Below are 24,657 nucleotides of genomic sequence, written 5' to 3'. Positions count from 1 at the left end.
AAAAAAATCTTTAAATTGCTTTCAAATACATGAGGAATATTGGGAAGAGGAGGAAGGAAGAAGAGGGAAACAATTCCTTGTTTCAAACAAAAAGAGGAAAAAACTCTTTTACCATTTAGAGTAAAGCTCAGTGCCTCAGCAGAAGTTCTTAGAAACAGAACCCAGTCCCCTGCCCCAGATGTGTTCAGTTCTCCATGAACACTGGACCGAGTTCACAGCACCTACACCCTCGAGGTGCCTTTCACTGGTCAAGAAGAAACCAGAAGCATGGTGGATCTGCTTCTATGGGAATTGTTTAGCACGTAAATTTGTGTCCACTGGCAAAATTGAACTGTTCCATTTCTTACTCTTTTTTTCCCTTCCTTAGGTTTACAAGAAGTACTTGGTAAGGATATCTGGTGCTACTGTGCAGGAATCTGTTTTACAAAGCACATAGCATTTTGAATACTGTGTTTTCAAACACTTTTCTTTTGTGATGTGACTTCTGAGTGATTTCTGTTCCACTTCCCAAGAACATGGTATTCTTGGGAAGACCAAGTTAGTTGTCTGACAAAATAGGGCTTGAAAAATAAAGAGAAATTCAGCATACCTAGTACCTATCACGGCCACATTAACATGGAAATTAGCTGTCTTTCTGTTCTGTGAGAGCAGCAGGTGGGGTACACACTGCATATCCCCAGCAGCCTGCTCTAGTCTAGCTTCCTTGTAGTCTCTGCAGCAAATAATAGCTGACTCATCCTTTTGGGATACCTCTTTCTGAGGACTTACTGACCTTATCAATATGAATATGTGAAATAGTTCAATACAAAAGACTCAACCTCTTAATCAACAATATTAGATAATGGGAGTGAAATGGGAGAATACGAATGCAGTCTTGGTGCCAATAAGGAAGACAACTCGTGCATTTGGCCTGCTATTGAACAGTACCTATGACTAGTACTGATACATGGCCATCCCTGTTTATTTTCCCACAATTGCTCCTCTTGGAAATGCAGCAGCGAGTTTTGGGAACTCACATGGCAGTTACGCTGACCCAGCGGGTGAGGAGTCTCGCTGTGGACTTGCAGTTGATCATGTTGGCAAAAGCGAATATGCTACATCCAAAGAATTTCTGTTTCTCATGTTCCTCAGTTCTGGCTGACTTCTCCTCTGCTTGTTGTAGAGTGCTGGAGTTTGTTCACAAGAGATTTTTTTCCGGTCAATTACTTCCAAAAATTAAATGTGTCCATATTTTTTCCATGTATCATCATTGAATGTGCTCATAACCATAAAGAATTCAGACACCCTGTGACAGTTATGTATAGTGAGAACAATAAACGTGACTATGACTTTTTAGAATTGCTAGTAGTAAAATTTTGTCCATTTCACAAACTTTGTCTTGCAAATTGCAAAGGAAAAAATACTCCTTTGTGATAGCATAGTAGAAAGCTATTTAAGTATTTCTCCTCTTCTCCATTACGCTTTATTGACTCTGACCAGCTATGGCATGAAACCACGTGGGAAAGGGGAAGGCAGATAGTCCCTTTGCCAAGAGAACTGACAGAAGAAGGCATGAAGTGAACAGAGTCTGTAAATGTGCCAGAAGCCAGAAAGTTTGTCCTGGTTATTTCTCTCCTCTCCCCATTTTGTCAAAGAGCTGTAAGTACAAGGACCTTAGCAGTCATCTCTAACTGAGTCCAGAATTAAAAAGACCGGTATGTGACAGCTGGGAATATTTATGAGGTTTATGAAATTTAAGGAGTAATTCCTTTCAAAGATAACAATGATAGACAGGCCAAATTTATAATATCCTTCACTTTTATTTACATGGGACTGGGAAACAGACAATACAGGTTCTAACTCCAGCCCTCTAACAGCCCTCCAACTTGATGCTTATTAAGTCACTCATCCTCTTCAAGGAGTTATTGGGGCCAGAATTTCACTTCTTGTAATTCACATGGAGAGAAGCAGTGATCAAATGCACTTATGAAGAGAAATACTACAAACTACCCAGAAAATTCCAATATATCACAGAATAGCACAAGTGTGTTGGATAAAAATACCCAAGAAAATTTCTTTTGTGTTCCTCACAGTTACTCTTCCTGTTCAGAGTCAGCTGATCACGTAAATTCTCCACCATTATGTGCTTGATTCCAGTAGGACACACTCCTGAAAATGGTAGTTTTATTATTCATCTTAATTCACTGACCTCCACAACAGAACAGATAAGCAACATACATCGTCTCCATTTTTAATTGCCTTGGGAATCTATTTGTTATGTAGAATCATGTATTCATTCACTCTACAGCAGTTTCTTTGAAAAAGGTTTTTTGCCATTTGCAGATATCAGGATCCAGCTCATTTAGCAGTAGCTCATTTCCCCCTGCTCCATGTTACACCATAGAGATGCTCAAAGGAGAAATGTTGTCCGCACTTGTAGGTGCCCACTTCTCTTGAGGGAGACTCCCCAGGATCCATAGCAGAAAACAAAAGTTGATACTTAGGAATCTGATTCCTGACAGCCAACAAGTTAGAAGTCGTATAAACAAACCAGCAGGATATAAGACTGCTGCTTATTCCTACTTTCTCTTGAGTTCTCCTTCATAACTGTAGTATTTTACAATTGACACTAGGAAATTTTACCTAGTTACTTTCAGACCATTTCTCCAATTTGTCAAATTAAATTTTAATTTTAATTATTTCCTCCAAATCACTCACAAGACAGTGTTAAATGTTCTGCAGTGATTAAGCCATTAATTTCTAGTTTATTCAAGACATTAAACATAATATGAAGACATTACACATAATAGCGCTTTCTAACTGAGCACTGCACTTAACGAAGAACAGGTTTTGGCCAGCTCTAGAAGGACAAGCCTGGAGGAGTGTTTCTCCAAACTGCAGTTGCTGCAAATAATAGAAAAGTTTCAAAAAAGTGTTTGGTTAAAATTGTGATTCCCCGCCCCCCCCCCCCCCCCCCGAGTCTAGCTATTCAGATTAGAGACTAGACTCTATAATTGGTTCTGACACTGACCTGAGTATTTTTTTGAGATTTTTCGTTAGTGGCTTTAAAATTTCCTCCCTGCTTTGCACTTTTGGCTTCAAATGTGCAACTCTGTCCAAAATATTATTTTTATTCTCACTGAATATGATATATAAATTATCAGTTAACTGCCAAACAGCGACAGCTCCTGATAGCCCAGCTCAATGATGTCTAGAGACTTTTTTGGCATGTTCGTCGTCTGTGGATTGAATCCAGGTTAAATTCTGAAACATCGCAACTTCCCCTATGAACAAACAAGATAGTGTTGGTTATCTCCTACCCTTCTGGACACAGTCAAAAGGCAGGGTTTGCTCACACCTCCTTGCATTCCAGTGGTACACCTACACCAGCTTCACAAAGCCCTCACTATGAATCACACACGCAATTGGCACCTCTCATCCTACAAGAGAAGCAATATAGCCCAACCCAAGCACTTACCCGCTCTCTAATCGTCCATTTCAATAGTTGCGTGATTTGTCACTGGAACTTGGCATAATATCCAGAGTGCATCATCTGACATCAGTTATTTTTCCACATTGACAGCCAAATGGATACTTATGTGTATACGGAGAGAGAGGGAGGGAGGGAGAGATTCAGGCTTCAAAGAGTTAATTTAAAGCAGCTTCTTTGCTGAAGTTTTCCGTGTTATCAATCTTCCTTTAGTTTTCTAAGTAGCCTTTTAATCTCTGCATTTCTACTCAAAGATCAAAGCCTTCCTATTTCTTAAACAGCTAACCTTACATTATGGTTAATCCATGAAGCGCCAGGTTTTGAGAGTGCCATATGTGGAGCAGTCTGCAGGTTCTTGGGCAGATACCCAAAATTACGACACCTCTGAGGAAGGCTGAGCTGACTTTGTGGCTAAACTGACTTTGGAGAAGCTAGGAAAGGTGCTGGGGCAAGCAGGAAATTCTAGCCACTTGTTAAAAAGAGCTTGAACAGGGTTTCATGAGGTGTGTCAGGATGTTCAAATTGTGTTAAGATGACTACACAGGAGGAAGTACTTTTTTAAGGTTAGCACAGAAACATCTCTCCCCAAAGTCGTTTGCTCATGGCAAAAAAGGAGTTACAGTGTAGAGCAGAGATCCTGAGTTGGGGGAGGGTAAACTCAGAAATCTGCCTTATTTCAAAAAGCATGAAAACTGTACATCTTTCTGCACTTGAACTATTCATACTCATTGTATGAGTAATCTTTGCACAGATGTTTCAGAAATACTTTTAGACTGGATAGGATATGAGTGCAAAAGAATAAAGCTTTTAGCTTGTTTGGTGGCCAAAGAAAAGCTTTTAGCTTGTTTGGTGGCCAAAGCAAAGACAAGCTAAATTTGTCCCTTGTTGATCAGTCAAAAATATTTAAAGTCTATTCAACAAATGTTCAGTGTGCATAGTGTAAAGTATTAGTTCAGTTCCTGCTGAGCAAAACACACCATACTGTAACAGTTAATACCAAAACTAATACAGCAAACACTTTAGCATGTGGATAACCAAACTGTTAAGTCGATGCTGTATCAGATCTAATCTGGAAGCCTTCTTTCTGTATCATTAGGCAGTGCACAGAGGTTTCAGTTGCTCGCTTGGTCTTACGCAGTTTTTTACCTAAATTGTACAGTAAATTGACAGTGCACCCGGAGAAAAGCTGGCACCACAGCTGACTGGAGCTCCTAGGGATCATAGAAAACTTCACCCGCCAGTGCTGTTGCTGTGCACAGTTCAGAAACGTTACAATTCATAGAATCATAGAATGCTTTGGGTTGGAAGGGACCTTTAGAGATCACCTAGCCCAACCCCCCTGCAGTGAGCAGGGACAGCTTTAACCAGATCAGGTTGCTCAGAGCCCCATCCATTCAACAGCAAAGGACTGAGCTATTAGGTTGAATGTTTTGTTATAGCATTTTCAGTGCCTTGTTTTTTCTCCAGAATTCACCAGAGTTAAGCCAGCAAGAAATTCTTGGTTCATCGCTTGCTTTCTTATAGTACATTGATTATTGGTAGTAGAAGGAAACCCATCTGAATCAAGAAAATAAGAAAAAATTTTACTCCTACTTGTTCTTTAAGGGTGTGATCCAGACCTATTTAATTTAGTGGAAAGACTGACTGTCTTTAAAAGGTTTAATTCAAGCTTTTTAAAAAAAAATTAAAATATATTTGTAACCAACAGCAACAAATCGATAAAAAAAAAGGGAAAAGGAAGCGCTCTATTGATTTCAACAGAGGGAACCACCATAAGATCTTTTATAATCTCCCTACACATTTATTCATAAAGTATGTCAGAGTGGGAACATGCTAGATGACTTCCAAATTTAAACTGGTTAGAGATCCTTTAGGGGGTTCCTGGTTATTATCTGTACGATCTCACCAAAACAGATGATGTAGTATCAATAGTAATGGAATTATCAGTTAATAGATTACTATTGAATTGTCAGGACAGCAGGTTATATTCTTCTCTGGAGATAACTTAAAGTGTATTGTTCAAGAATTTTTCCAATGAAAATTAAAAACATGCAATCTCTATTCCCAAACTGAAAGAGAAAATCCTGCAAATGCAGCAACTATTACAGTACACTCAAGACATACAGAGATTGGACGAAATAGTGCATGAGCCATAGATGATCAATACAACAGCCTAAGTAATTATAAAAAGCTGGCTTCCCCATAGTTTCATTTAAACATGCAATCAGAAACATATTTTTCCTGGCTTATCTCCCTTTTCTCTTTCTCCATCTTTTTCTCCCCTTTTCTGTCTTATCACTGAAAAAGGTGTTGAAAAGAGAATAGAAAGAAAAGAATACTGGAAATTGTTATTTTAATGCAAAAAAAAAAGTTAAAAAGATTGCAACGTTTTTAGACAATCATTTTCTAGGAATCGCTTTTAGAAGCAGGTGTGTCACTGGGCAGGCTCTTCAGTCAAGGAATTCTGAAGCCCCTGGAGAAACAGCATTACGGAAGTCACTAAGAGAAAGGATACCTGATATATGTGTTTGTACACATATCATCTGGTTAAATAAAGACCCTATGTCTTATTCCCAACAGACAGGATAAAAAAAAGTTGAAAGAAACATTCCCATAACATTAAGAAGTCGTTGCCTTCCTCATGGAACATCATAACTGATGAAGCAATTAAGTTTGAAACATTTTAAAATACTTTTGGTCAAATGCATTTGTGCTAAATGACTTCACTCTGACAAAGATCTATTCCTACTCATAAAGACAGTACTCATCTGTATTTCATTTTCTAACAGGCTTTTTCAAGAAATGCTTCATACTGCAGAGCACAAGATGATGAATATCGCTTAGAAGTTACAACTCCTTTGCAGAGGGTTGACTTGTTCATGGGCCAGTTCAACAGCGTCCTGTTAACATCAATATCTGTCTTCACCAAAGGGAACCTTACTGTTGCTAATCTGGGAACTTCGGAGGGCCGCTTCATGCAGGTAAATATTACTATGACACCTTCACAATAAAAAAAAAAGAACTACTGGAGTTTAGCAGGATGGTGAAAAGTGTGGAACAGTATTATCCCAGTTTAACAGGGCATTAGAAAATTGAAATTGCTGAGTAAAACAGAGACCCTGGAATATAAACAAAGTGCCTAGTAGAGCATTCAGCTGTTTAAGTGTTTACATGGGCTTTGTGGTTTGGAGCAATGGTTTTGGAGCAAATTCCACCATGATGTTCACTTAGTCCAGCTGGTTCAGTTCACAGAGCAGTTTTGGTCCATACAAACTAGATTTCTTTCAAAGGAAGCTAAACTGAAAGCTCTGTCTTGGATACACATCAAATATTCTCCAACCCCAGCTGGGGCAGAAAGGTCCAAAACAGTGAATGATTCTTCAAACAGCTTCAGATATATGCTTCATACGGTCATTTGGTCCAGAGGATCAGATTAAACCTAGTTCAAAGTAAAATGCCGAGAGAGTTTACAGTGCAAAAGCAGGAGCCTTGGCATTAGTTGTTTCTATATACTGATGCACTCCTCTGGCACCAAATTACTTGCTAATGTACCCATAGCCTATGACTCACAGCTCTAGAATTGAGATTAGCTCCTCCTCCACCTTTCGAGTGTCTCTGAGTGTATCTTAGATTTTCGCGCTCTTGCTCATTCTCTTCTCACTCTGTTCTTTTGGACAGCCATTCTTCCTGTCCTAAAGCAGGTTTTCCATAAAAAGTGGTCAATCACCCTCCTGAGGATTCTGCCTCCCTCAACCGAGTATATAACCAATCTAGACAGGTAGATTACACTACATGACTTCTTTGTAGGTGACTAATGAAATAAATCTAACCCATAGGGCCAAGAATCTTTTAAAAACTTGGCAGTCAAAATCAAATATCGAAGACAAAATACTCTGAAAGCACCAAGGGATTCCTTTATTCACCCATCTTATTTCAAGCACTGTCATCCTGCAGTGACCACCTTGGAGAGCTTGGCTTCTCCAGCTGCCACAGGGTCCAGCCTGGATATGCATCTCAGCCTGGATCCCTCTTGCACCCAAGGACCTGTGTCCTTTCACTCCACCAGTACTATTTGCCTTCTAGTGGGCTTCCTCAAGTATTGGCAATCTTTGGCCCTTCTTGCTCTGTAGGCTGCAGATAGTCATCAAAGTTAGTAGCGTTGTCCCCCAACCATCATTAACTGAAAACAGATGAGATTTGCCATCATGAGTTGCTGTGCCCTTCCAGCTTTCCCATTTCCCAAAACCTTCCATCAGAAAACACTTTGGCACTTGCACCTTTTCATAAAAATCTCTGCGTGGTGTAAGTCATCAAATAAGATTAACTAACAAGCCTTCCCTTCCTTCTCTCCCTTCTCCTCATTCTCTGTCCTTGCCACATACAGTAAGTAGGGTTACGTATTGTCCCCGGTATTTGTTAACCCGCTATTGGCACCCTTTTTGGACAAAGAGAATCCTAGACCTCCACTTCTGTCTTCTGCACAGACTGGACATAGAACCTTCCCCATAATGCAAAATCCGTAATGCTCCTACAGGAAAGGAGGTCAAAGTGGTTTACCACAAAGGACAGATGAAAAACTGTAGAAAATCATGTTTCTCTTTCCTCCTAAAAGATAGGAATTTAACAAAATGTTCAGTGACAAACCTGCCAGTCTTACCTGAACTTCCAGTGATGACCTTGGTAACTTTAATCTGCAGTTTGTCTTCAGCACAGGAAAGGCAAATGCTAAGAGCTACGCACTGAGCACAGGAGCAACCTACGCTCTGTTCGTAAATGTAGACACTGGCTCACACAGTGAACGTGAGCAATTTAACCTTTCTGAAGCCATTTCCTTATCTACAAAATACAGTTAATAACAACTACTGTCCTACTCGCTGCATTTCTTCTGGGCTGTCACAAAGCTTTTAGGGAGCTTTGGTGGAAAGCACAAAGCAGCATTATTTTTATTTGTAACATTCTTTAAATTATTCATTCAAGCCCTGCACCACACACTTCATTCAGACATTTGCCCAACTCAAGGAACAACTAAAATATTTCCAGAATACATTTCCCATTCCAGGTTCAGCTATGGATCAAAAGAAAGGCTATTGTGTAAATGGCACATTACCATTAGCAGAAATATTCTCATCATTGAATTAGATTGGCTTGAGCTAAAGGGGGAAGTCAGCATTAGGCTCATATTGTAATAAGAAGGAGCTCTTTCTTTGAGGGTTTGGTGCAAACCAGCAGGAGAACAAGCATACTGACTACCTTTAATGACACTACCTCCAAATAAAAAGGTTAGTATTTGTTTTGCCTTTAAATGATCTTGAAAGGGATAGTAGGTCTGTAGGATACAGAAGACACAGCTTTTTTGCAGAATTTAATGTCCACTTACATTAAATCTTTTTTTTTTTTTTTCCCCACTAATAGTTATCTAGGAAGTGCTTTCAAACATGTTCATTAGCAAATGCCCAACTAAAGCAGATTTGCAGTGTTTCTATGGAAATATAGCTATTAACTGCAATGAGATGGAGATCATTAAAAATTGAGCTATTAAATGACCATTACTGAAGTAAAATGGGTTAAAAAAAATCAGGATAATCTAACAATGACTTAATTTATCAAAAAGATATCCCCAAGCACTTCCCCACATTTTTTATAAAAAAAAAAGTAATTATGTTCTTTTTTGTTTCATTCACAAATCTACTGGAACATATTGCAAAGAATCCTCAGTTTTTCACTTGTTACGCACCTCACTTTTGCACAGTCATTTGCACTCATATTTTTAGCTCTTTGTACATACAAATATTGGATTTTCCTGTGCAATCCCCTTGTAACTTGTAGTTATTCAGAGTTGACTGTATCCTTTCAGAGGTAGGTATGCTTTCAGAGAAAATTAGTTGTAAAATTCTACCTGTCAGGGAACCTGTTTTAAAACTGGTTATATTGTATTAATATCTTGCAAACATATTTTCATGCCAACTATTTAAAAGCAAAAGAAAAAAATATTCATATATAGGTTTCTAAAATTAGAAAATCAACTCAGCCCTTCCAGTGAATCCAGTTAATCTTGTATCCTCTTTGAAATACCAAACCTTACCATATTTAGACAATTTAGTTTGTGACAAATTTCAGCACTAGCAGTCATCCATGAGATTAAAAGAAATAGTAGTACAGTACCTCTGTCTCTGACAACCGCACCCTGAAGTGCCCAAATATGAAACAGCTTGGTGAAAGTAATGAACATTTAGTGCACGTTTTTTCTGTATTAATTTAGAGTTTCCTTTAATTGTTATGAAACACTTTGTGGAGAAAAAAAAGATGATTAAAACATAATGATCATGCCACTTGAATTGAATTGAAGCTCCAAGCCTGCGCTGTGGAAGCCAGTAGGTGCAGCAGCAAGCTACTAATACTCAACCTGAGAGAAATTTGTTTGAAAATGTTTCTCATAGTCTCCCATTATACTTGCTTGCACTTGATCAGCAGCCAACCACTTGATTCTCCTTCTTTTCTTTCTTTCCTTTTTCTTGCTGTCTTTTGTCTCCTTTTGCACTTCCTTCTGCTCATCACTTTCTGCCTTCTTACTGACACCTCTTCTCTGACTTTGTTTCCATCTCCATCCATTTTTCTCTCTTTACCACACGACTATAGCACAGCATTGCTGCAAAAGTCAACAGAAGTTTTAACATGTAGTTTCTGAGAACAAAGTTTTTCCTTCTGTAGATGATGGCTACCTGATTTGGGAGTTTTGATGTGTTTAGAGACGTATCACAATGAATAGCTCCTGTCTTTACAAGTGATTCCACTGAAACTTATGGCATTACCCATCAAAACTGTGCTAATGACCCAACTCAGAATACAGCCTGTATTTTGCTTATTTTAAAGAAAGTCATCTGAGGAGCCAGTAATATTCAGAATGCAAAAGCAGGTATCTTTTATCCAACCAAGGAATAGTCACCTGTTGTTTCCTGCTTGTGCTCTTAGTTCGATTAAATAGAATTATTCACTTAAACAGCTCTGGAAAGCACTAATACTGAAAAGGAAATACAGCCTCCTTCACTAAATGTGTTTTGTTTTCAGCCAAAATCTAAAACTAAAATCAAATTGATCTGGATGGTCCAAATACAGAAGATTCATGAGTTCTTTTAAGGAGGATAATTGGGGCCAGGAGGTGAATTCCAAAGCTCTCCTGGAGAGTAATTGCAGCCCATTGACATACTAAGCATGTTTTGGCTGCATCAGAAACATTAAATCTGTATTTGGCCATGAATAGGTTGGAGTTTGTAGTTTACCAAATATTGTGGAGTTTCTGTTACAAAACAGAGCAGTAATAATTTTTCTAAGACAGCTGACATGCATGAGACGGAAAAGAAAAATGGTTCTGCTTCCTTCCTAAGCTGGAGCCTGACAACAAGCTTTTTTCCCCCCCTTTTTTTTTCTGTTGAGAAGTTGCAGCTGTTTCGGCCTTTCTTATTGTGCTTATTTTCAGAGTGTGACTGGGAACACAGGCTGAAAGTACAGCTGTTGGGTGCAAAGTGAATCAGGTATTTCACAGTGGTTATTTGATTAGAAAACAGCACCCAGTCACACTGCTGTAGTTGGGGAATCAGATTTTCAGCTGGTGTAAAGCAGCCTTACTCGCTCAAGCCAAAGAAGCTATCCTGAGAATACGACTCACAACTGGAAAAGACACTTTCATTACCAGCCAGTATTTGGGGAGATTATAGTTTGTCAAAAAAAAAAAAAAAAAAAAAAAAGAAGATAAACAATAAAAAGATAAAATATCTTCTAGTTTTGCTCAGTTCCAAGGTGGGGGTTTGGGGGTTTTTTTTTGGGCGGGGGGCCTGGAGCTTGATATTATTTCAGAGAGTGACTTTTGAGTGATGAAGAAAAGAGCAAAGTTCTTCAGGAAGAGGAAATCTTTCTGATAGCTCAGGGGAGAGTGGGATATGGGAAAGTTTTACAAGATTTATTCTGAAAAGCTCACTTTGGTCTGGCCTTAACAAGGAACGAGAGACCGATGCCCTTGAGGTATGCAGAGCCTGGTTTTCAGCATAACACTATGTTTGGAAGCAGAATACTGCGTGTGCTCCCTACACTTGAAGCTGGCCTCACTGAGGTAAAGCTCGAGCAAATGCACTGCTTGTGGTGACCTTCTTGAGGAAGAGAGGGATAGAGAAGTTTCCACTGTATATTTTACAACTATTGTGGGCAACCACTCGCTTTAAATGCAATTTTGGCAGCAGGGCCATCTCATCCTTCTGACTATACCAGTGAAACTCAGTGCGCAGTGGGGCAGCACTGGGCTGTGTGCAGAGTGAGGAGCTCCCCCATGCACCCTCTCGTCTTCACGGGGCAGTAGGACGTCCATCCTGTTGCTCCTGGAGGTAAGGAAAGGGTCTTCCCATGGGTATACATACTGCTGGCTGCAGTCCTGTCCAATCTGGCTGGGCATGAGCCAGCTCTAGCTGAGAAGCCAAGTGTTAGCAAACCATGGTCACGCACTGTCATGTCTGAACAGATTCTAAACTGAAAATGGCTTCAGGCACGAGAACCAAAGCATGATGACACAGATAGGCCTTTTCGGAGTAGAGCACATCACACAACAGGCCAGTCACCCTCCTCGGGGCCTCTTTGCACTTGTTAGACACGAAACAATACAGAATAATAATAAGCCTTATTCTAGGGACCCATTATATCCCAGTATTTTTAATCGTATTTTTAGCTCAGGAAGGACATATTGGTTAAAGGTTCAAGGAGCACAGTCTCCTATCTCTGACAGGGGCTAAAATAGATAAGGGAGAGGTATGAAGCAAGTAAAAGCACACAGTTATACTTCTCCCTGTACCCTCCTGCTTCTTGGCACTCAGTGGCCCAGAGATTCCCTGAGCTGGAAATTGCACCCATATCTGGCATTTAATAGTCATTGATGGACTTCTTTACCATCAATTTTGCTTATTGTTTTTGAAATTATTTGTTGTTTTGTCCTCTACAGTACGCTGTGAAGATTACTTCAATAATTCCATTCTGCTTTGAATGATGAAGAGCTTCCTTTGGGGTTTCCTTAACCTGCTGCCTTATCAGTTCATTTGGTGCCCCTGATTCTGTCTGATGAGGAATAGGAACTGGGCTCGCACTGATCAATGGTCTGGGAAATTTTCACACGCTGAGCACAAACCTGTTGTCTTTCACATCCAAGTAGACAGAACACTTGGTAGTCACACTCATTTCCCAGGAATACTTATGATTAAAAACAAACACCACCACCACCACCAAACTTTAACACACATATCTCATTTCCCTGAAAAGAGAGAAATTAGCATGTGTCATAGCTGCTTTCACAGATTACATGCCAGGGAACATAATGCATGCTACAGAAATCAGTATAGACAAAAATAATCACATCTGCTTTTTATTTGTAACTGCAGTCAAGGCTTGGAAAAATTTGTCCCAGAATTCAGCAAGAAGAGAGCCAAGCCTTCAGCGTTGCTCTTCTCTTGCAAACAGCAAAGTGGCAAGGCCTTGCCTCTCCAGGAATCGAGGCTCAAAGCCATGGTGCCTGTCAGCAAAATGAGTTGACACAGAGCAAGGAAGTACAGAGCTTTGCATTTTTCAGCATGGTCATGCAAATCCAGTTTATACCACAGCATACTGGAAGCCATTTCCACCTTTGAACTGCTCAAACATCTTTTGACTTAGTTCCTGTCCCGCTGGACAAATATAGTCATAATAAAAGCTATGTTGGAAGCAAGCGCGAGGAGGTCAAGAAATACATGAGCACCGACCTTAAACCTTACAGAGGCAGGAGGAGGAGTGATGGGGTGCCCATGGCGTCATTGCAAAGGCTGTCCTCAGTGTCCACTGCTGTCCCGCCTCTGTGGTTGAGCAATTCACCTGGCTTTTCGATACTGGCAGTCTGACCTATTTAAAGCTAAATGCAAACAATGCACACATGCATTTGTAGGAATGCCCATAGTTGCAATCTTTCCCACTTTATCATTGTTAAACCAACAGAAAACTGTGGCAAACTCTAGATAAGCAACATTTTCATATCTATAGCTCAACTTTTAACAGTTTGCTAATAGCAGTTCTTTCTGTGGTAAAGAATGTATCTTGATGCTCCCAGAAAAAATATCAAATATTGCATAATGCAAAATCCATATAGTCCAATTAAAATTAACACCTGGTGCCAAATAACTGGTTTGAGAGCGCACATGTTTTAATAAAGTTTAAAGTTTGAGGAGAAGAGTTTCCACCCTTCAGAGGAGATCCATTATACTCTCCATGGATTAGAATGATATACAGCGTTTAGAGAGCTACATATGTGCCCTTTGCAAGGCTACGCTGCATATCCCAGGGCATGTGAGGCGTTACACAATAAAGTTAACCCTGAGCCTATCTCTGCTGGGTAATGGCCTACACCTGCCAGACATCTAGGGAAAAAATAACAATATGATACTTAGATGGGATTGCTTTTAGAAGGCCTCTCATTTTTGCAGAAGATATTTCAACATGCAGACAGTAACATTTGTAATTCAATCCTGCTGACTAGCAGAACTGAGCATCAGAATTATTTTTAAAAGAAGCTGTTGCATACTGTTTCTCAACTCAAGTTATTATAGTCTTAATTTGCCATATTACGCATAAACAAACCTAGAGTCAAGTCTTCTTACTTAACATTAATACTAGCTGATGGCAATGAAAGAATATTTAAATGAATTATTTTAATGTTCATGGACCTAAGGGATCACTGACTTCTGGTATAAAGGATATATTAATTAATATATTCATTAATTAATTAACTGTTGGCTGTTTTCTTCATGGAAGTACTTTGAGCTATGCTGAAACACCACATACTATTTTGTTTTTCTCTTAAATAGAGGGACATAAGTATTGTGTTTGCTTTGAGAAGGATGTCTGGGGTTGTAGTTAGTGATAATGAATGTGATTCTCGGAAGGGTTATTTGTAAGAATATCAGAAGAGCCACATGGGTTTAAACGAAGGGTCCATCTAGCTCAGTGCTCTGTCTCCTGCAGTGGTGACAAGTGGATGCCTAGGGGCCCAGGCAACATACGTAATACCTTCTGCTTCAAGCCTCCAACTATTTTCCATTCTGGGGATTTCCTGAGCTATTGGGTTTTGTCTGTTTAGCTCTTTCCATGCACATGTGGAGTTTCCCTTTGAATGTCTATTCCTCTTGCATTCACATCCTTCGGCAAGGAGTCCCATAGGTCATCACATATTGCTAGGAAGCCTTGCTCTTTTGTTTGCTTTGAACCTGACTCTCACTTTGGTCTTTTGATGGTGTTTAGTACTTTTATTAGAAGAGAGTAAATAGTCAGTCTCTACCCACTCATGATTCTGTACGGCTTTTTCATAGCATTTCCACACCTACCCTACTCATTGTTGATTACAGCCTTTTGATCATCTTTGTTACCCTTCTCTGAACCTTTTCACATTTTAACATACTCTTTTTGTCATGAGGCAACCAGAACTACACAAAGAATTCAAGGTTCGGGCAAGCCATGAATTTATATGACAGGATGTTTTCTGATTTGTTCTCTAATCTTTTTCTAATAATTCCTAAGTTTTTATTTGGTTTTTTGCCTGCTGCTGAGCAGTCAGATGATGTTTTGATGGAACTATCTGTCGTATACTGCTTTAAATTAATCTTCTTTGTTGTACTTCACCTGCCATTTTATAGCCTTGACATGCTGTCTTGTAAAGTCCTTCTGCCATCCTTCATAGTCTGTCCTCATCCTTAGCACCTTGAATACCTTCAGATCATCAAAAAACTTTGTCACTGGACTGCTCAACCACTTCTCCAACTCATTTATGAGTATGTTGAACAGTATGGATCCCAGCACAGACACCCTGCAGAACACCTCTGGTGACTTCTCACTATTGCAAGGACTGACCACTTACTGCTAACATCTGTTTGTTCTCTTTTAGTCAATTATTTATCTGTGCAAGACATTCCCTCTCCATTCCCTCTCTCCTAACTGCTTTAGTGCAGGCACATAAATATGCCTTCATTTCTCTTTCTTACACTCTGGAGAAATGCTTGGTTATTAAATGAATTATTAAAATGTAAAAATGCCCCAACCCACCACCGCCCCTCAAGAAAAAAAAAAAAAAAAAACCCAGCACTTTAGAGTCTTTGTCAAGATAAATCCTTCTGTAGTATTGAACCATTTCCATGGCAGAAGTAGCCCCTGTATGGCAATGTGTCCACGGTAGATTAAAGCCACACTGTAAGCATACCATCCCAGTCCCAAGCAATAAAAATCAGAGGTTTCTGAGAACAACACTGGCGTCCTAAGTAGCCTCTTCTTCGTGCTGTAGAAGCTATCTTCAAATTGCCTTTTTCTTCAGGATTATGTTGGATAAGGGTAAGATAGAATTTCAAGGACTGGGCTGATGCGTGCAAAAACCGCACAGTTATACAGACCAGAAAGAGCATTTTTGCATCTAGTATCTGTTACGGCAACACTGTAGGCTGGTAGATTAGTTCTAAGCAAAATCCGAACTTCTATTCCATAGTCCCAAATGAGTTAGGAAGTGTAATGTGAGCTCCCTGTATGTCATGAGGTCAAAGTCTATTCACTGGGGCTTTGAGCAGGTGATTTGACTATCAGCCTCAGTAAAATAAAGGTCAGTCAGTGTTTAAAGTACTGAATAATTTTTCCAAGATTGTAGAGGTGGGATCCAAATTTTCATGTATTGCTCTGAGGTTGCAACACAGATGTGTTTAAAGGGTTAACACTGTGGCTCAATCAAAAAGAATGCTTGGCAATAAGAGGAAGCCTGGATTAATGATAGAAAAGAATTCTTAGCATTTTATAGCAGTGGGTATTCGAGATGAGACACGGCTAATGATCAACTAAAAAGGTATTTGCAGCTGTGGTGCTACCTCTCCCCATAATGCCAACATTAATCAAGCTTTTTCATGCAGCTTTGCAGTCCATTCTATTTTTCATTGTCCTGAATATAAAAACAGAGCTCATGCCCTAATACACCGAGTCAGAGACCATACTTCTGTGTCACCGAAAATGATCAGACCTTATTGATTTCTGAAAGCTGCACTTTCTGTACTGTGAAACAAACCCATAGCAAAGTCTTTAACAAAGCCAGTTTCATTTTAAAGAAAAAAAGCCTCTTGTAACCCCAAACTGTAAATACCTCTGGGATGTGAAGCACTTATCACCATGAATTAACTGCTCATATATTTTATTTACGTCTTGAATTACAACAAAACATCAGCTGTAATTACAGCATCTCTAAGTCTAGTTTTGGATTCAGCCATCTTGTTGAAAGACCTTGGCAGTGCGAAAAGCCAGTGAAATCGTGTAAGTCAATGTCCTAGCTGTTCTGATGCTGCCTTTGGAGTCAGAAGAAAAGCTACATTACGGTGAAAAATTAAATGTTTGACATACAAGTTCTTTCCAGAATGGCTTCAATCTTTTTAAATAATGAACCCCATTGAATCTCAACTTCTCAGCAAATATTGATTATCTAAATTCCTTAAGTAAACTACACGTGACGCAGCTTTTGAAACATGAACATGATCTTCCCTCATGTAAACAATCCTCTGCCTTTGTTGCCTGATGCTATCACATTTGGACGCACATCCTTCGGGATTGCAGACCCAAGCCTATAAAATCTTGCTATCGAATATCCACCCCAATCTGCAGATACTTTATGCCTGTGCTTAACAGCCATGACTCATCCCATTAAAGTCAACAAAGTTACAGTAGTAAAGTTAAGCGTGTGTTTGCAGGAATAGGCCCAAATTCTCAGAAGTATTTAGGTAACTCAAGATGCAGAGAGATGACTAGTGGGGGAATTTCATACTAGTGTGACTAATCTCCCTAAGATCTCCTAAAATCAAGAGAGAGAGAGAGAGAGAGAGGGCTCTTGCAAAGGGGCTTCAGGACAACCAAATTAGGCTCCTGTTTTGGAACACCTTCCAGAGAAGCCTCCAGCTCTCCCTGTCATTTAAGAGGTGCTTTGAGTGCTCTGTTCTGGACACCCAGCTCCCGCAGAAATCAGCAGGAGACAGATCTCGAGGTGCCCAGCCACGTCTTGCAAAGAGCCTGCCTGTAGCAATAGCCACCTTGCCAGCTCTGGGAATTGAGGTCCATGTACCTGTAGCTCTGTAGAGCTGCTCACGGCGCAACCTGCACCTGCCATGGCTTTGCGCTCTAATGGCCCCACATGCATCAAGACCAGATACTATTGACCCAGGGTAAAGTTTATTTTTCAAACTGAAGGACCAAAGTGAAAATAAATGGAAATAGCTTTGACTTTTGAAGGCTTGGAGTTTTAAGATTATTTTAAATAGACATTGTAGATAAAATTCTTCTTAAATGCACAGCGCTAAATGACCCATCTTCATTTTTTATGGCTGATTTAAAAATACCTGAAATTAAAGAACTAGAAAACATGCAATGACTCCTTCATATTTTAATAAATACGATGTATTTTGAGGATACTCCAACAGCCATGATTTTGCTATGTTAAATAAAGTAGATTTTATAGCTCTTTAATCAGATCATGATGGAACATTATGCAAAATATTATGCAATGTAATGCACAGTAATTAATGTAAGCAGAGAAGTGGTAGGAACGTGAGACTGCTGAGCAGCGTGCATTTGTGTCACATGCTGCCTGCTGATTTTCCCAATTTCTTTCTTTCTTAGATAGTGGTTTCCCGCTCAGAACCCACAGCTCCACATGTCAGCTTTCAGCTAGACTCCCACCCCGTCTCTCCCCAAGTTGTTGTCGAGAATTCATTAGCAGATGATGGCTATACCCTGGTAGTGACTGGGAAAAAGGTGAGTGGTTCATAATCTAATCCTTCTGTGCACTGTATAAACCTGCTGTCAGAGCAGCAACTTTCAGTAAGAGCAACTATTCACACTGCTGCTTTATGCTCTGCATCCTCCCAGCCTTGCCATTCCCTTGGGAACATTGGAGGGGCAAGTTTCCTCCAAGATTTTTTTTTTCCCTACTTAACAAACTGACAACCTAATATTGAGAAATGTTTAAATAGTGTAAGAGCTGTGATATAAACCAACAAAAGCCAGGAAATGCAAATTTTAAGGCTGAAACCCTGTCCTTAATTCAAGTGCTTGCAAAGAAAAAACACACAATGGCTTGAGGAAAGAATGGTGCTCAGAGTTTCCTGGCTTTTGTTGGTTTGTGTCATAATGTTATAACTTTTTAAGGAGGGGTGTGTGTGCAAGAGTTACATGGGTGTGTTTAAAATTGGGAGTCAGTGTTCATAGTAAGGTTTCAAGATTGCTTTCACATATAGTCTGCAAAGAGTTAATAAAAGATGAAGAGCTGTCATAAATATGCTATTGTCATAAGTAGATATGCATTGTAGAATGGATTTAAAACATCAGCAGATAACATTACAGATAATCCTAAACCGTAATCGTAAGCAATAATTTGACCCCTTGAGTTCTATAAGAATTCACAGAAATACATCAGCCATTAGTAAAGATGGTTATTAATCATTTACTAGAAATGTATGAGATATTTATAAGAGCAATCTTCAAGAAAATGTCCAAAATAATTTTAAGGAAGGTAAGTAATGTAATTATATACTCATTTTAAAATTTTGACTGAAAATAGTACTTATATATTTAGAGTGACTATTATCATAACTATCCTGATATTTTAAATAATATAAATTTGAATTCATGTTTTAGGTATAGCGTAGATTTTTCGGTGGTAGGTCTTAAAAAACAAGTACCTGGGCAGTCACGTGCTGTGTGTCGCAGATATTAATACAGCCTTGCCAAAGCTGAAATAGCCATCGTGCCTATTTTTACAAATGAATGAACTAAGACATACTGAGACACACTGTTTTTTCCAAGAACTAGCGCACAATTGGTAAGAGCACACTGCTGTTTTCTTTTTCCATCAGCAAAAAATGCTATCTTGCTGTAAACACCAGATGCTGGTAGTAACTGTATATAACATTGAGATGCCTTTAGGGTTTCTCCCAAGCGAATTTAAAATCATGTCAATTAAATTACTTATAAGATCCTATAATTACTGAGCTAAAGAGAAGTCGAACCGCAGCTTGCACATCTGAAATCTGAGCAGCACCACAGCGTGTTGCATAAATAGAGACTCTCCTTGCCGCTTAGTGTACGTATTAAAAGGATCTGTGCATCATGTCTTTCCATCGACAGATATCGAAGATCCCGCTGAAGGGGCCGGGCTGCCACCACTTCAGGTCCTGCAGCCAGTGCCTGCTGGCACCTGCCTTCATGCAGTGTGGCTGGTGCAGCCAGCAGTGCCTCCGGTCTCCCGAGTGCCCTGGCGGCACCTGGACCCAGGAGACCTGCTTGCCTAGGGTTTATGAGGTAAACCGCTGGATTTCTCATACTTATCTCTGAGGGAAGAACGCGGTCTGCGCTCCGCGGACATTTTCTGTTTGTTTTTACGCGATTATGATAAATGAAGTGTCTGCTCTCCTCGCCTTCTCCGCGGCCTCAGTGTCCATAAAGGCTCCGGCCGGACGCACGGACTCTTCCTGAATGCGGCGGGTTCGGGTGCTCACGGATGGGTCTGTCACATCATCCTGGCTTGCCACGGGAGAGCCTCAGCCCTGCAAAGCACGCGTGGCGGGGAAACGACATGGGTCTGAGCCAGCCTGGCAGGGCTCTGACGGGAAAGGCCAGTCACAAAAAGGAGCGCCCTTCCTCTCAGACCCCTCTCAAAGGGAGGAGGTGGAGGAAAGCGCTTCCCACCCACAGCTGCCACAGCCTGACCCAACGCGGAAGGGCTCCAGCCCCCGCTCCTCATCTGTCCCCATTCCGGCTCCAGCGTTGGCGGAGAGGGTGGTGTTTCCCTGTGGGGACAAGTCCCTCTCTCCCTTACCTAAGCTCTGCGACAGAGCTGTCAACCAAAACACCACCCTGGGGGAGATGGATTTTTCCCAAGGTCCCTCCCTGGCACCTCGTTCCCGTGGGTCCGCTCGCCACCGAGGGGGGCGAGCCTGTAGCTGCACCCCTCCCTGGGATGGGGAGAGCCGGAGGCTGCTGCCAGCCGGCCAAAGCCCATCAAGGGTGTGCGGGAACGAAACCACACGGACGAGGGGACAGCGGCACTGGCGCGTTCCTGTTTTAATTTAGCTATGGTCAACGCAGGATTCGTACCGGCCGGCTGCACATGTAACCGAATCATCCCGGCTGACTTAGTTGCGAAGGCGGAGGTTTACAGGGCAGTTAGCGGACTAGAAAACTGAGGGAAGGACAAGCATAAAACTTTCTGGTAGCTCTTATACCCGTTTACTTTTTTTAGTGCATTTAAACTGCACCGTGTAGTTACAAATACATTTTCCTTTACGGGCATACAGCTTATAAATGGAGATGAAAAGTTGACATGCTAAACTCTCAGAGAGAAAGGGAGACAAAAGGGTTTTTTAAATAAATAATGTATTTCTTTCAACCAGGCAGATGATTTCCTGTCCAACAACTTTTTAAAGAATAGACAGGCAAAACTGCTAATTATCTAGAAACAAATCTACAAACACATGTTTACAGGGTTTTTTTTTTTTCTTTTCCATGTTCACCTTTCAGATACAAAACTTAGGACGAACACAGGCAAAATTCAATGAACCAACAATGGCGCGTTATGGGAATCAAACCCAAAATGGATGAAAAGGGGGGTGGGCGTGTGTTTGCCTTGCCTTCTTTTGCCATTTACCTTTGGGCAAAGGAGATGTAAAAAAACTGCTAACGCAGAATGTGAATAGTTTACTTTCCCTTTAGACAAGAATATATTTATTTCAAAAAGGCTGTATTAGATGATCAAATAGTCCTTTCTGGCCCTAGTTTGTATGAGACTATGAATCACCAATTCAAAGGGATACACTGAAAATTAGTCCTGATACATTTTCATATACCTCTGCAGGACCAAGCCACTCACACCTCTACTGCACAGCTTGTTTTGTCTTTCCTAGAGCTCAAGCACAAGTAGCATCCCTTAGTATTTTTTCTTGGCAAAACTTTCCAGCAGTGGCTGTATGCTGTCACACCTCCAAAAAGCTTTCTAAGGCTCTGAACTGCTTAGTTTCAGATTTTCAGAGGTGCTGAGCTCATATAGCCCTCTTTAATTTCAAGTGTGTGTGTGCTCAGCAGTTTAAGCAGCAAGCACCCGGAGCCCATGCAGAGATGCTTAGGATGAGAGGTGCATCCCCAAAGCCACCTCTGCAGTCCCCGCGAAGTTGCGGGAGGACTCACCCAGGGCAGCGCGCCTTGGATGTGGGGCGGTGGGAGCAGGCATGGGGCCGGCCGGGTGCTCCCCTTCCCCACGTGGCTCAGCCCTGCCTGCTCAGCACAAGCCCAGTCTGCCCCTGTAATGAATATGGATCTGTGGCACTGATGGATCTTAAAGTGAATCTCGAATTACAGCGTGCCCACATTGGTAGAAGTTGCTTCTAGAAGGCTTGTAAGGAAAAAAAATGCAGCTGAGTACTTAAATCCCTTTGGATTGCTAGCTGTTAAGACAGATTTCATGCTCTACTGGACCATGACATTTAACATTATTACTGAAAAAAATATAAAACAGATTATTCATCATCTTCTGATCTGTCTTTAAACCCATATGCATAAAATATGAGAAACAATCTTGTTTTGTTCCTAACAAACAGAGGATGACCTTCTTTGCATAGTATCTGAAATTCAGTCCAAACCCCCCCCTAATATTTTGCAGCTTTCGGAGGGAGAGATTGCTCGAGATATGTCATACGATCGCTTTAACCTGAGGGAACACAGAGCTTCTCTGAGGGTTTGGTCCAATGGGTGTTAGCTAAGTCCTCAACAAAGTTTTCTGAGGTTATTACACAGTGGTGCACAATGGGGGGAAAAAAAAAAAAAAAAGAGATTTTGCCCTCATGAGGGATGGCAGAGAAGAAACATAGCGTTTTCCCATGGAGTCCTGCAGATCCTTCGCCTCCCTGCCCTGCTTTAAGCACTTTCCATTGGAGACGCGGGTGGCTCCAGCACTGCCCAGGCATCCCCCAAATTACAGGGAGTGCAGCAGGGCTGGCACCGGCACACGCCCCCGCCACGGCCCGGCTGCCAGCCCGCACCCCAGCACCCTACCCCACTGCCATCCACCGCCTGGGCCAGCAGCGGGGCGTGTTTTGTCAGCCGGGACACGCGGTGCTGGAGGAGAGCCGGGGGACTCGAGGGAGGCTCCTGGGAGATGGCTTCGTGCTGGAACAAATTGCAGGCATCTGCGTGCGGCGTTCGGGTCAGGCTGAAAGGTGACTGGCGTAAAAGAAGAAATAAATTGCTCTCCCTTTTGATTCTTTGTTGTGGTGAACAACCTGACATGGTTTGTTGTTGTTTTTAAAGTGAGTCATTTTAGCTGGCTTTTGTCTCAGATGCATGAAGAACATCAGCCCTTCTGCTGCCTGTTTAGGATAGAGGTTTTGCTGGAAATTTCACATGTGGCCTGTACATGTTCTTGCCTCGTAATTAAAAGGAATGGGCCATTGCAACTTTAATAAAAAGATACTTTCTTCCAAAAATTTATAAAGTATGTGAATGGATATTAGCATAATGGCTGTCAACATAAACAAAAGGAAAACACAATGCTTTAAATGTTTCAAAAAAAGAAAAGTTAACTTTCTCTCCTTTAACCCAAAGTCCAGAGAGCAGCAGGGACAAGCAGAACGGCAGGCCTTGCAGCAAGACATGCTCCATGTTATCAGTGGAGTTTCCTTGCTATACAGAACTTTTGAATCCTGAATTTCATAGCATTTATAACTGATTTGGGTTTTGCTTACTTTCTGTTACTATCTGCGTGATGTAAGCACACAGACGATGCCTATATATACCTCAGTTCAAAGTCCAGGAGGTCCACTGTTTATTCCTGTCAACTCTCCCAAGAACAAGTCTGGGAAACCACATTTGACTTTCAGAGGTTTCATCGTACAGAACAGATGGAGCAAAAATAGAGACGTGAATAAAAACACTCCAGGGGAATTTCTGCAGAACTTAAATACAAAAGTTTAAGATTTGGTTTATTTTTTGCTATCTACTTAGAGATCTTGCTTCCTAAATTTGCTGGCAGAATGCAGTAAGTACTTCTACTCTCCATCAGTTAAGGCGCATGGGCTGCCATCACAAGTCCCTTTTGGTAGATAAGATCACCCAAAACCAGTTAAGTGCCTTCAGTTTTTATTCTGTATGGCTTTGTGAAGCCTGATTTTAATGCCTTTATTTTGCTAACTTATGGATTACATCTCAAACTCTTCAAATGCCACACGTCAATGCATTATTGTACAAAACATCAAGACATCCTGTACCCCCACAGAGCAATTTCAGTCTCTGCTAGGGTTTTGTTACTCCAAAAATAGATAGTGTGCTAAGACACTAAGTAGAGTGGAAAACTAGGATCTGAAGTCAATCCAGATTTCAAAGAAAAAATAACAAAGAAATAAGGGAAAGTTAAACTTGGGAATAGCACAGAGTCCACGGGACACAGTGCTGCTCCATGCTCTTAGCTGCAGTGTTGTGTGTCAGGGGGCTGTGCAAACTTCGCTCCCTTTTTATGGGATTTGTGCAAAAGTACTGTTCCTGCATAGGTTCCCTCTTCTTTGCTCATTGAGAGCTGATTCAAAGCTCATTAAAATCGGAAAGATTCCTACTGGCTTCAGTGCGTTTTAGAGCAGACTCTTTGTCTGGTTTCTAATGGAGGCAGTAAATTTCCCCATATAGAAAATATGGTATAATTCTTTTGAAGTATTCTTCAGCTGCCTTTCTATCTACAATAGTTCATTTGTGAGAGTCTTGAAGTACAGCTACAAGAGAGTTGAAAAGAAATGTGCTGTCTTACTGCATTTCCAGATGAAATAATAGCCAAGTATCTCTCAAACACTTTCCTTTCAGCTTGAAAATGAAGTCGGGTCCTTTGAAAGGCACAGCTGTATTGCATTTTAGGGGCAAAATTACTATCACTAAAGCATTAAGTCTAAGACATTTAGGCACTATGACCACAAGTATATTTGGTCTTTCATTCTCTGTTTGTCCAGTGGTACTGGTATGTTTGCAGAATTATGCAGTATTGTTAAAAGTCCCCATAAACCCTGAACCAATGTCTTTTTTTTTTTTTTTTTTTTTTTTTTTTTTTACTGGCAGTACTGACCAGTACTTTTACTGAGTTTTGTAAG

The 24,657-nt window shown here is 40.7% G+C and overlaps 1 protein-coding gene across 1 annotated transcript in view; it reads left to right on the top strand.

Moving 5' to 3' along the window:
- The window catches only part of MET (MET proto-oncogene, receptor tyrosine kinase), a 71,479-nt gene that overhangs the window by 9,323 nt on the left and 37,499 nt on the right, over positions 1-24,657 (top strand). The window contains exons 2-4 of the mRNA XM_075716226.1: positions 6,259-6,450; positions 18,158-18,292; positions 19,664-19,837. Coding sequence (XP_075572341.1) covers positions 6,259-6,450; positions 18,158-18,292; positions 19,664-19,837 — 501 coding nt within the window. The remainder of the gene's footprint in view (positions 1-6,258; positions 6,451-18,157; positions 18,293-19,663; positions 19,838-24,657) is intronic.

The sequence above is a fragment of the Pelecanus crispus genome, chromosome 1, assembly GCF_030463565.1.
Source record: "Pelecanus crispus isolate bPelCri1 chromosome 1, bPelCri1.pri, whole genome shotgun sequence".
In the NCBI taxonomy this organism is placed as follows: Eukaryota; Metazoa; Chordata; class Aves; order Pelecaniformes; family Pelecanidae; genus Pelecanus; species Pelecanus crispus.
This window is presented reverse-complemented; position numbering and strand designations above follow the sequence as displayed.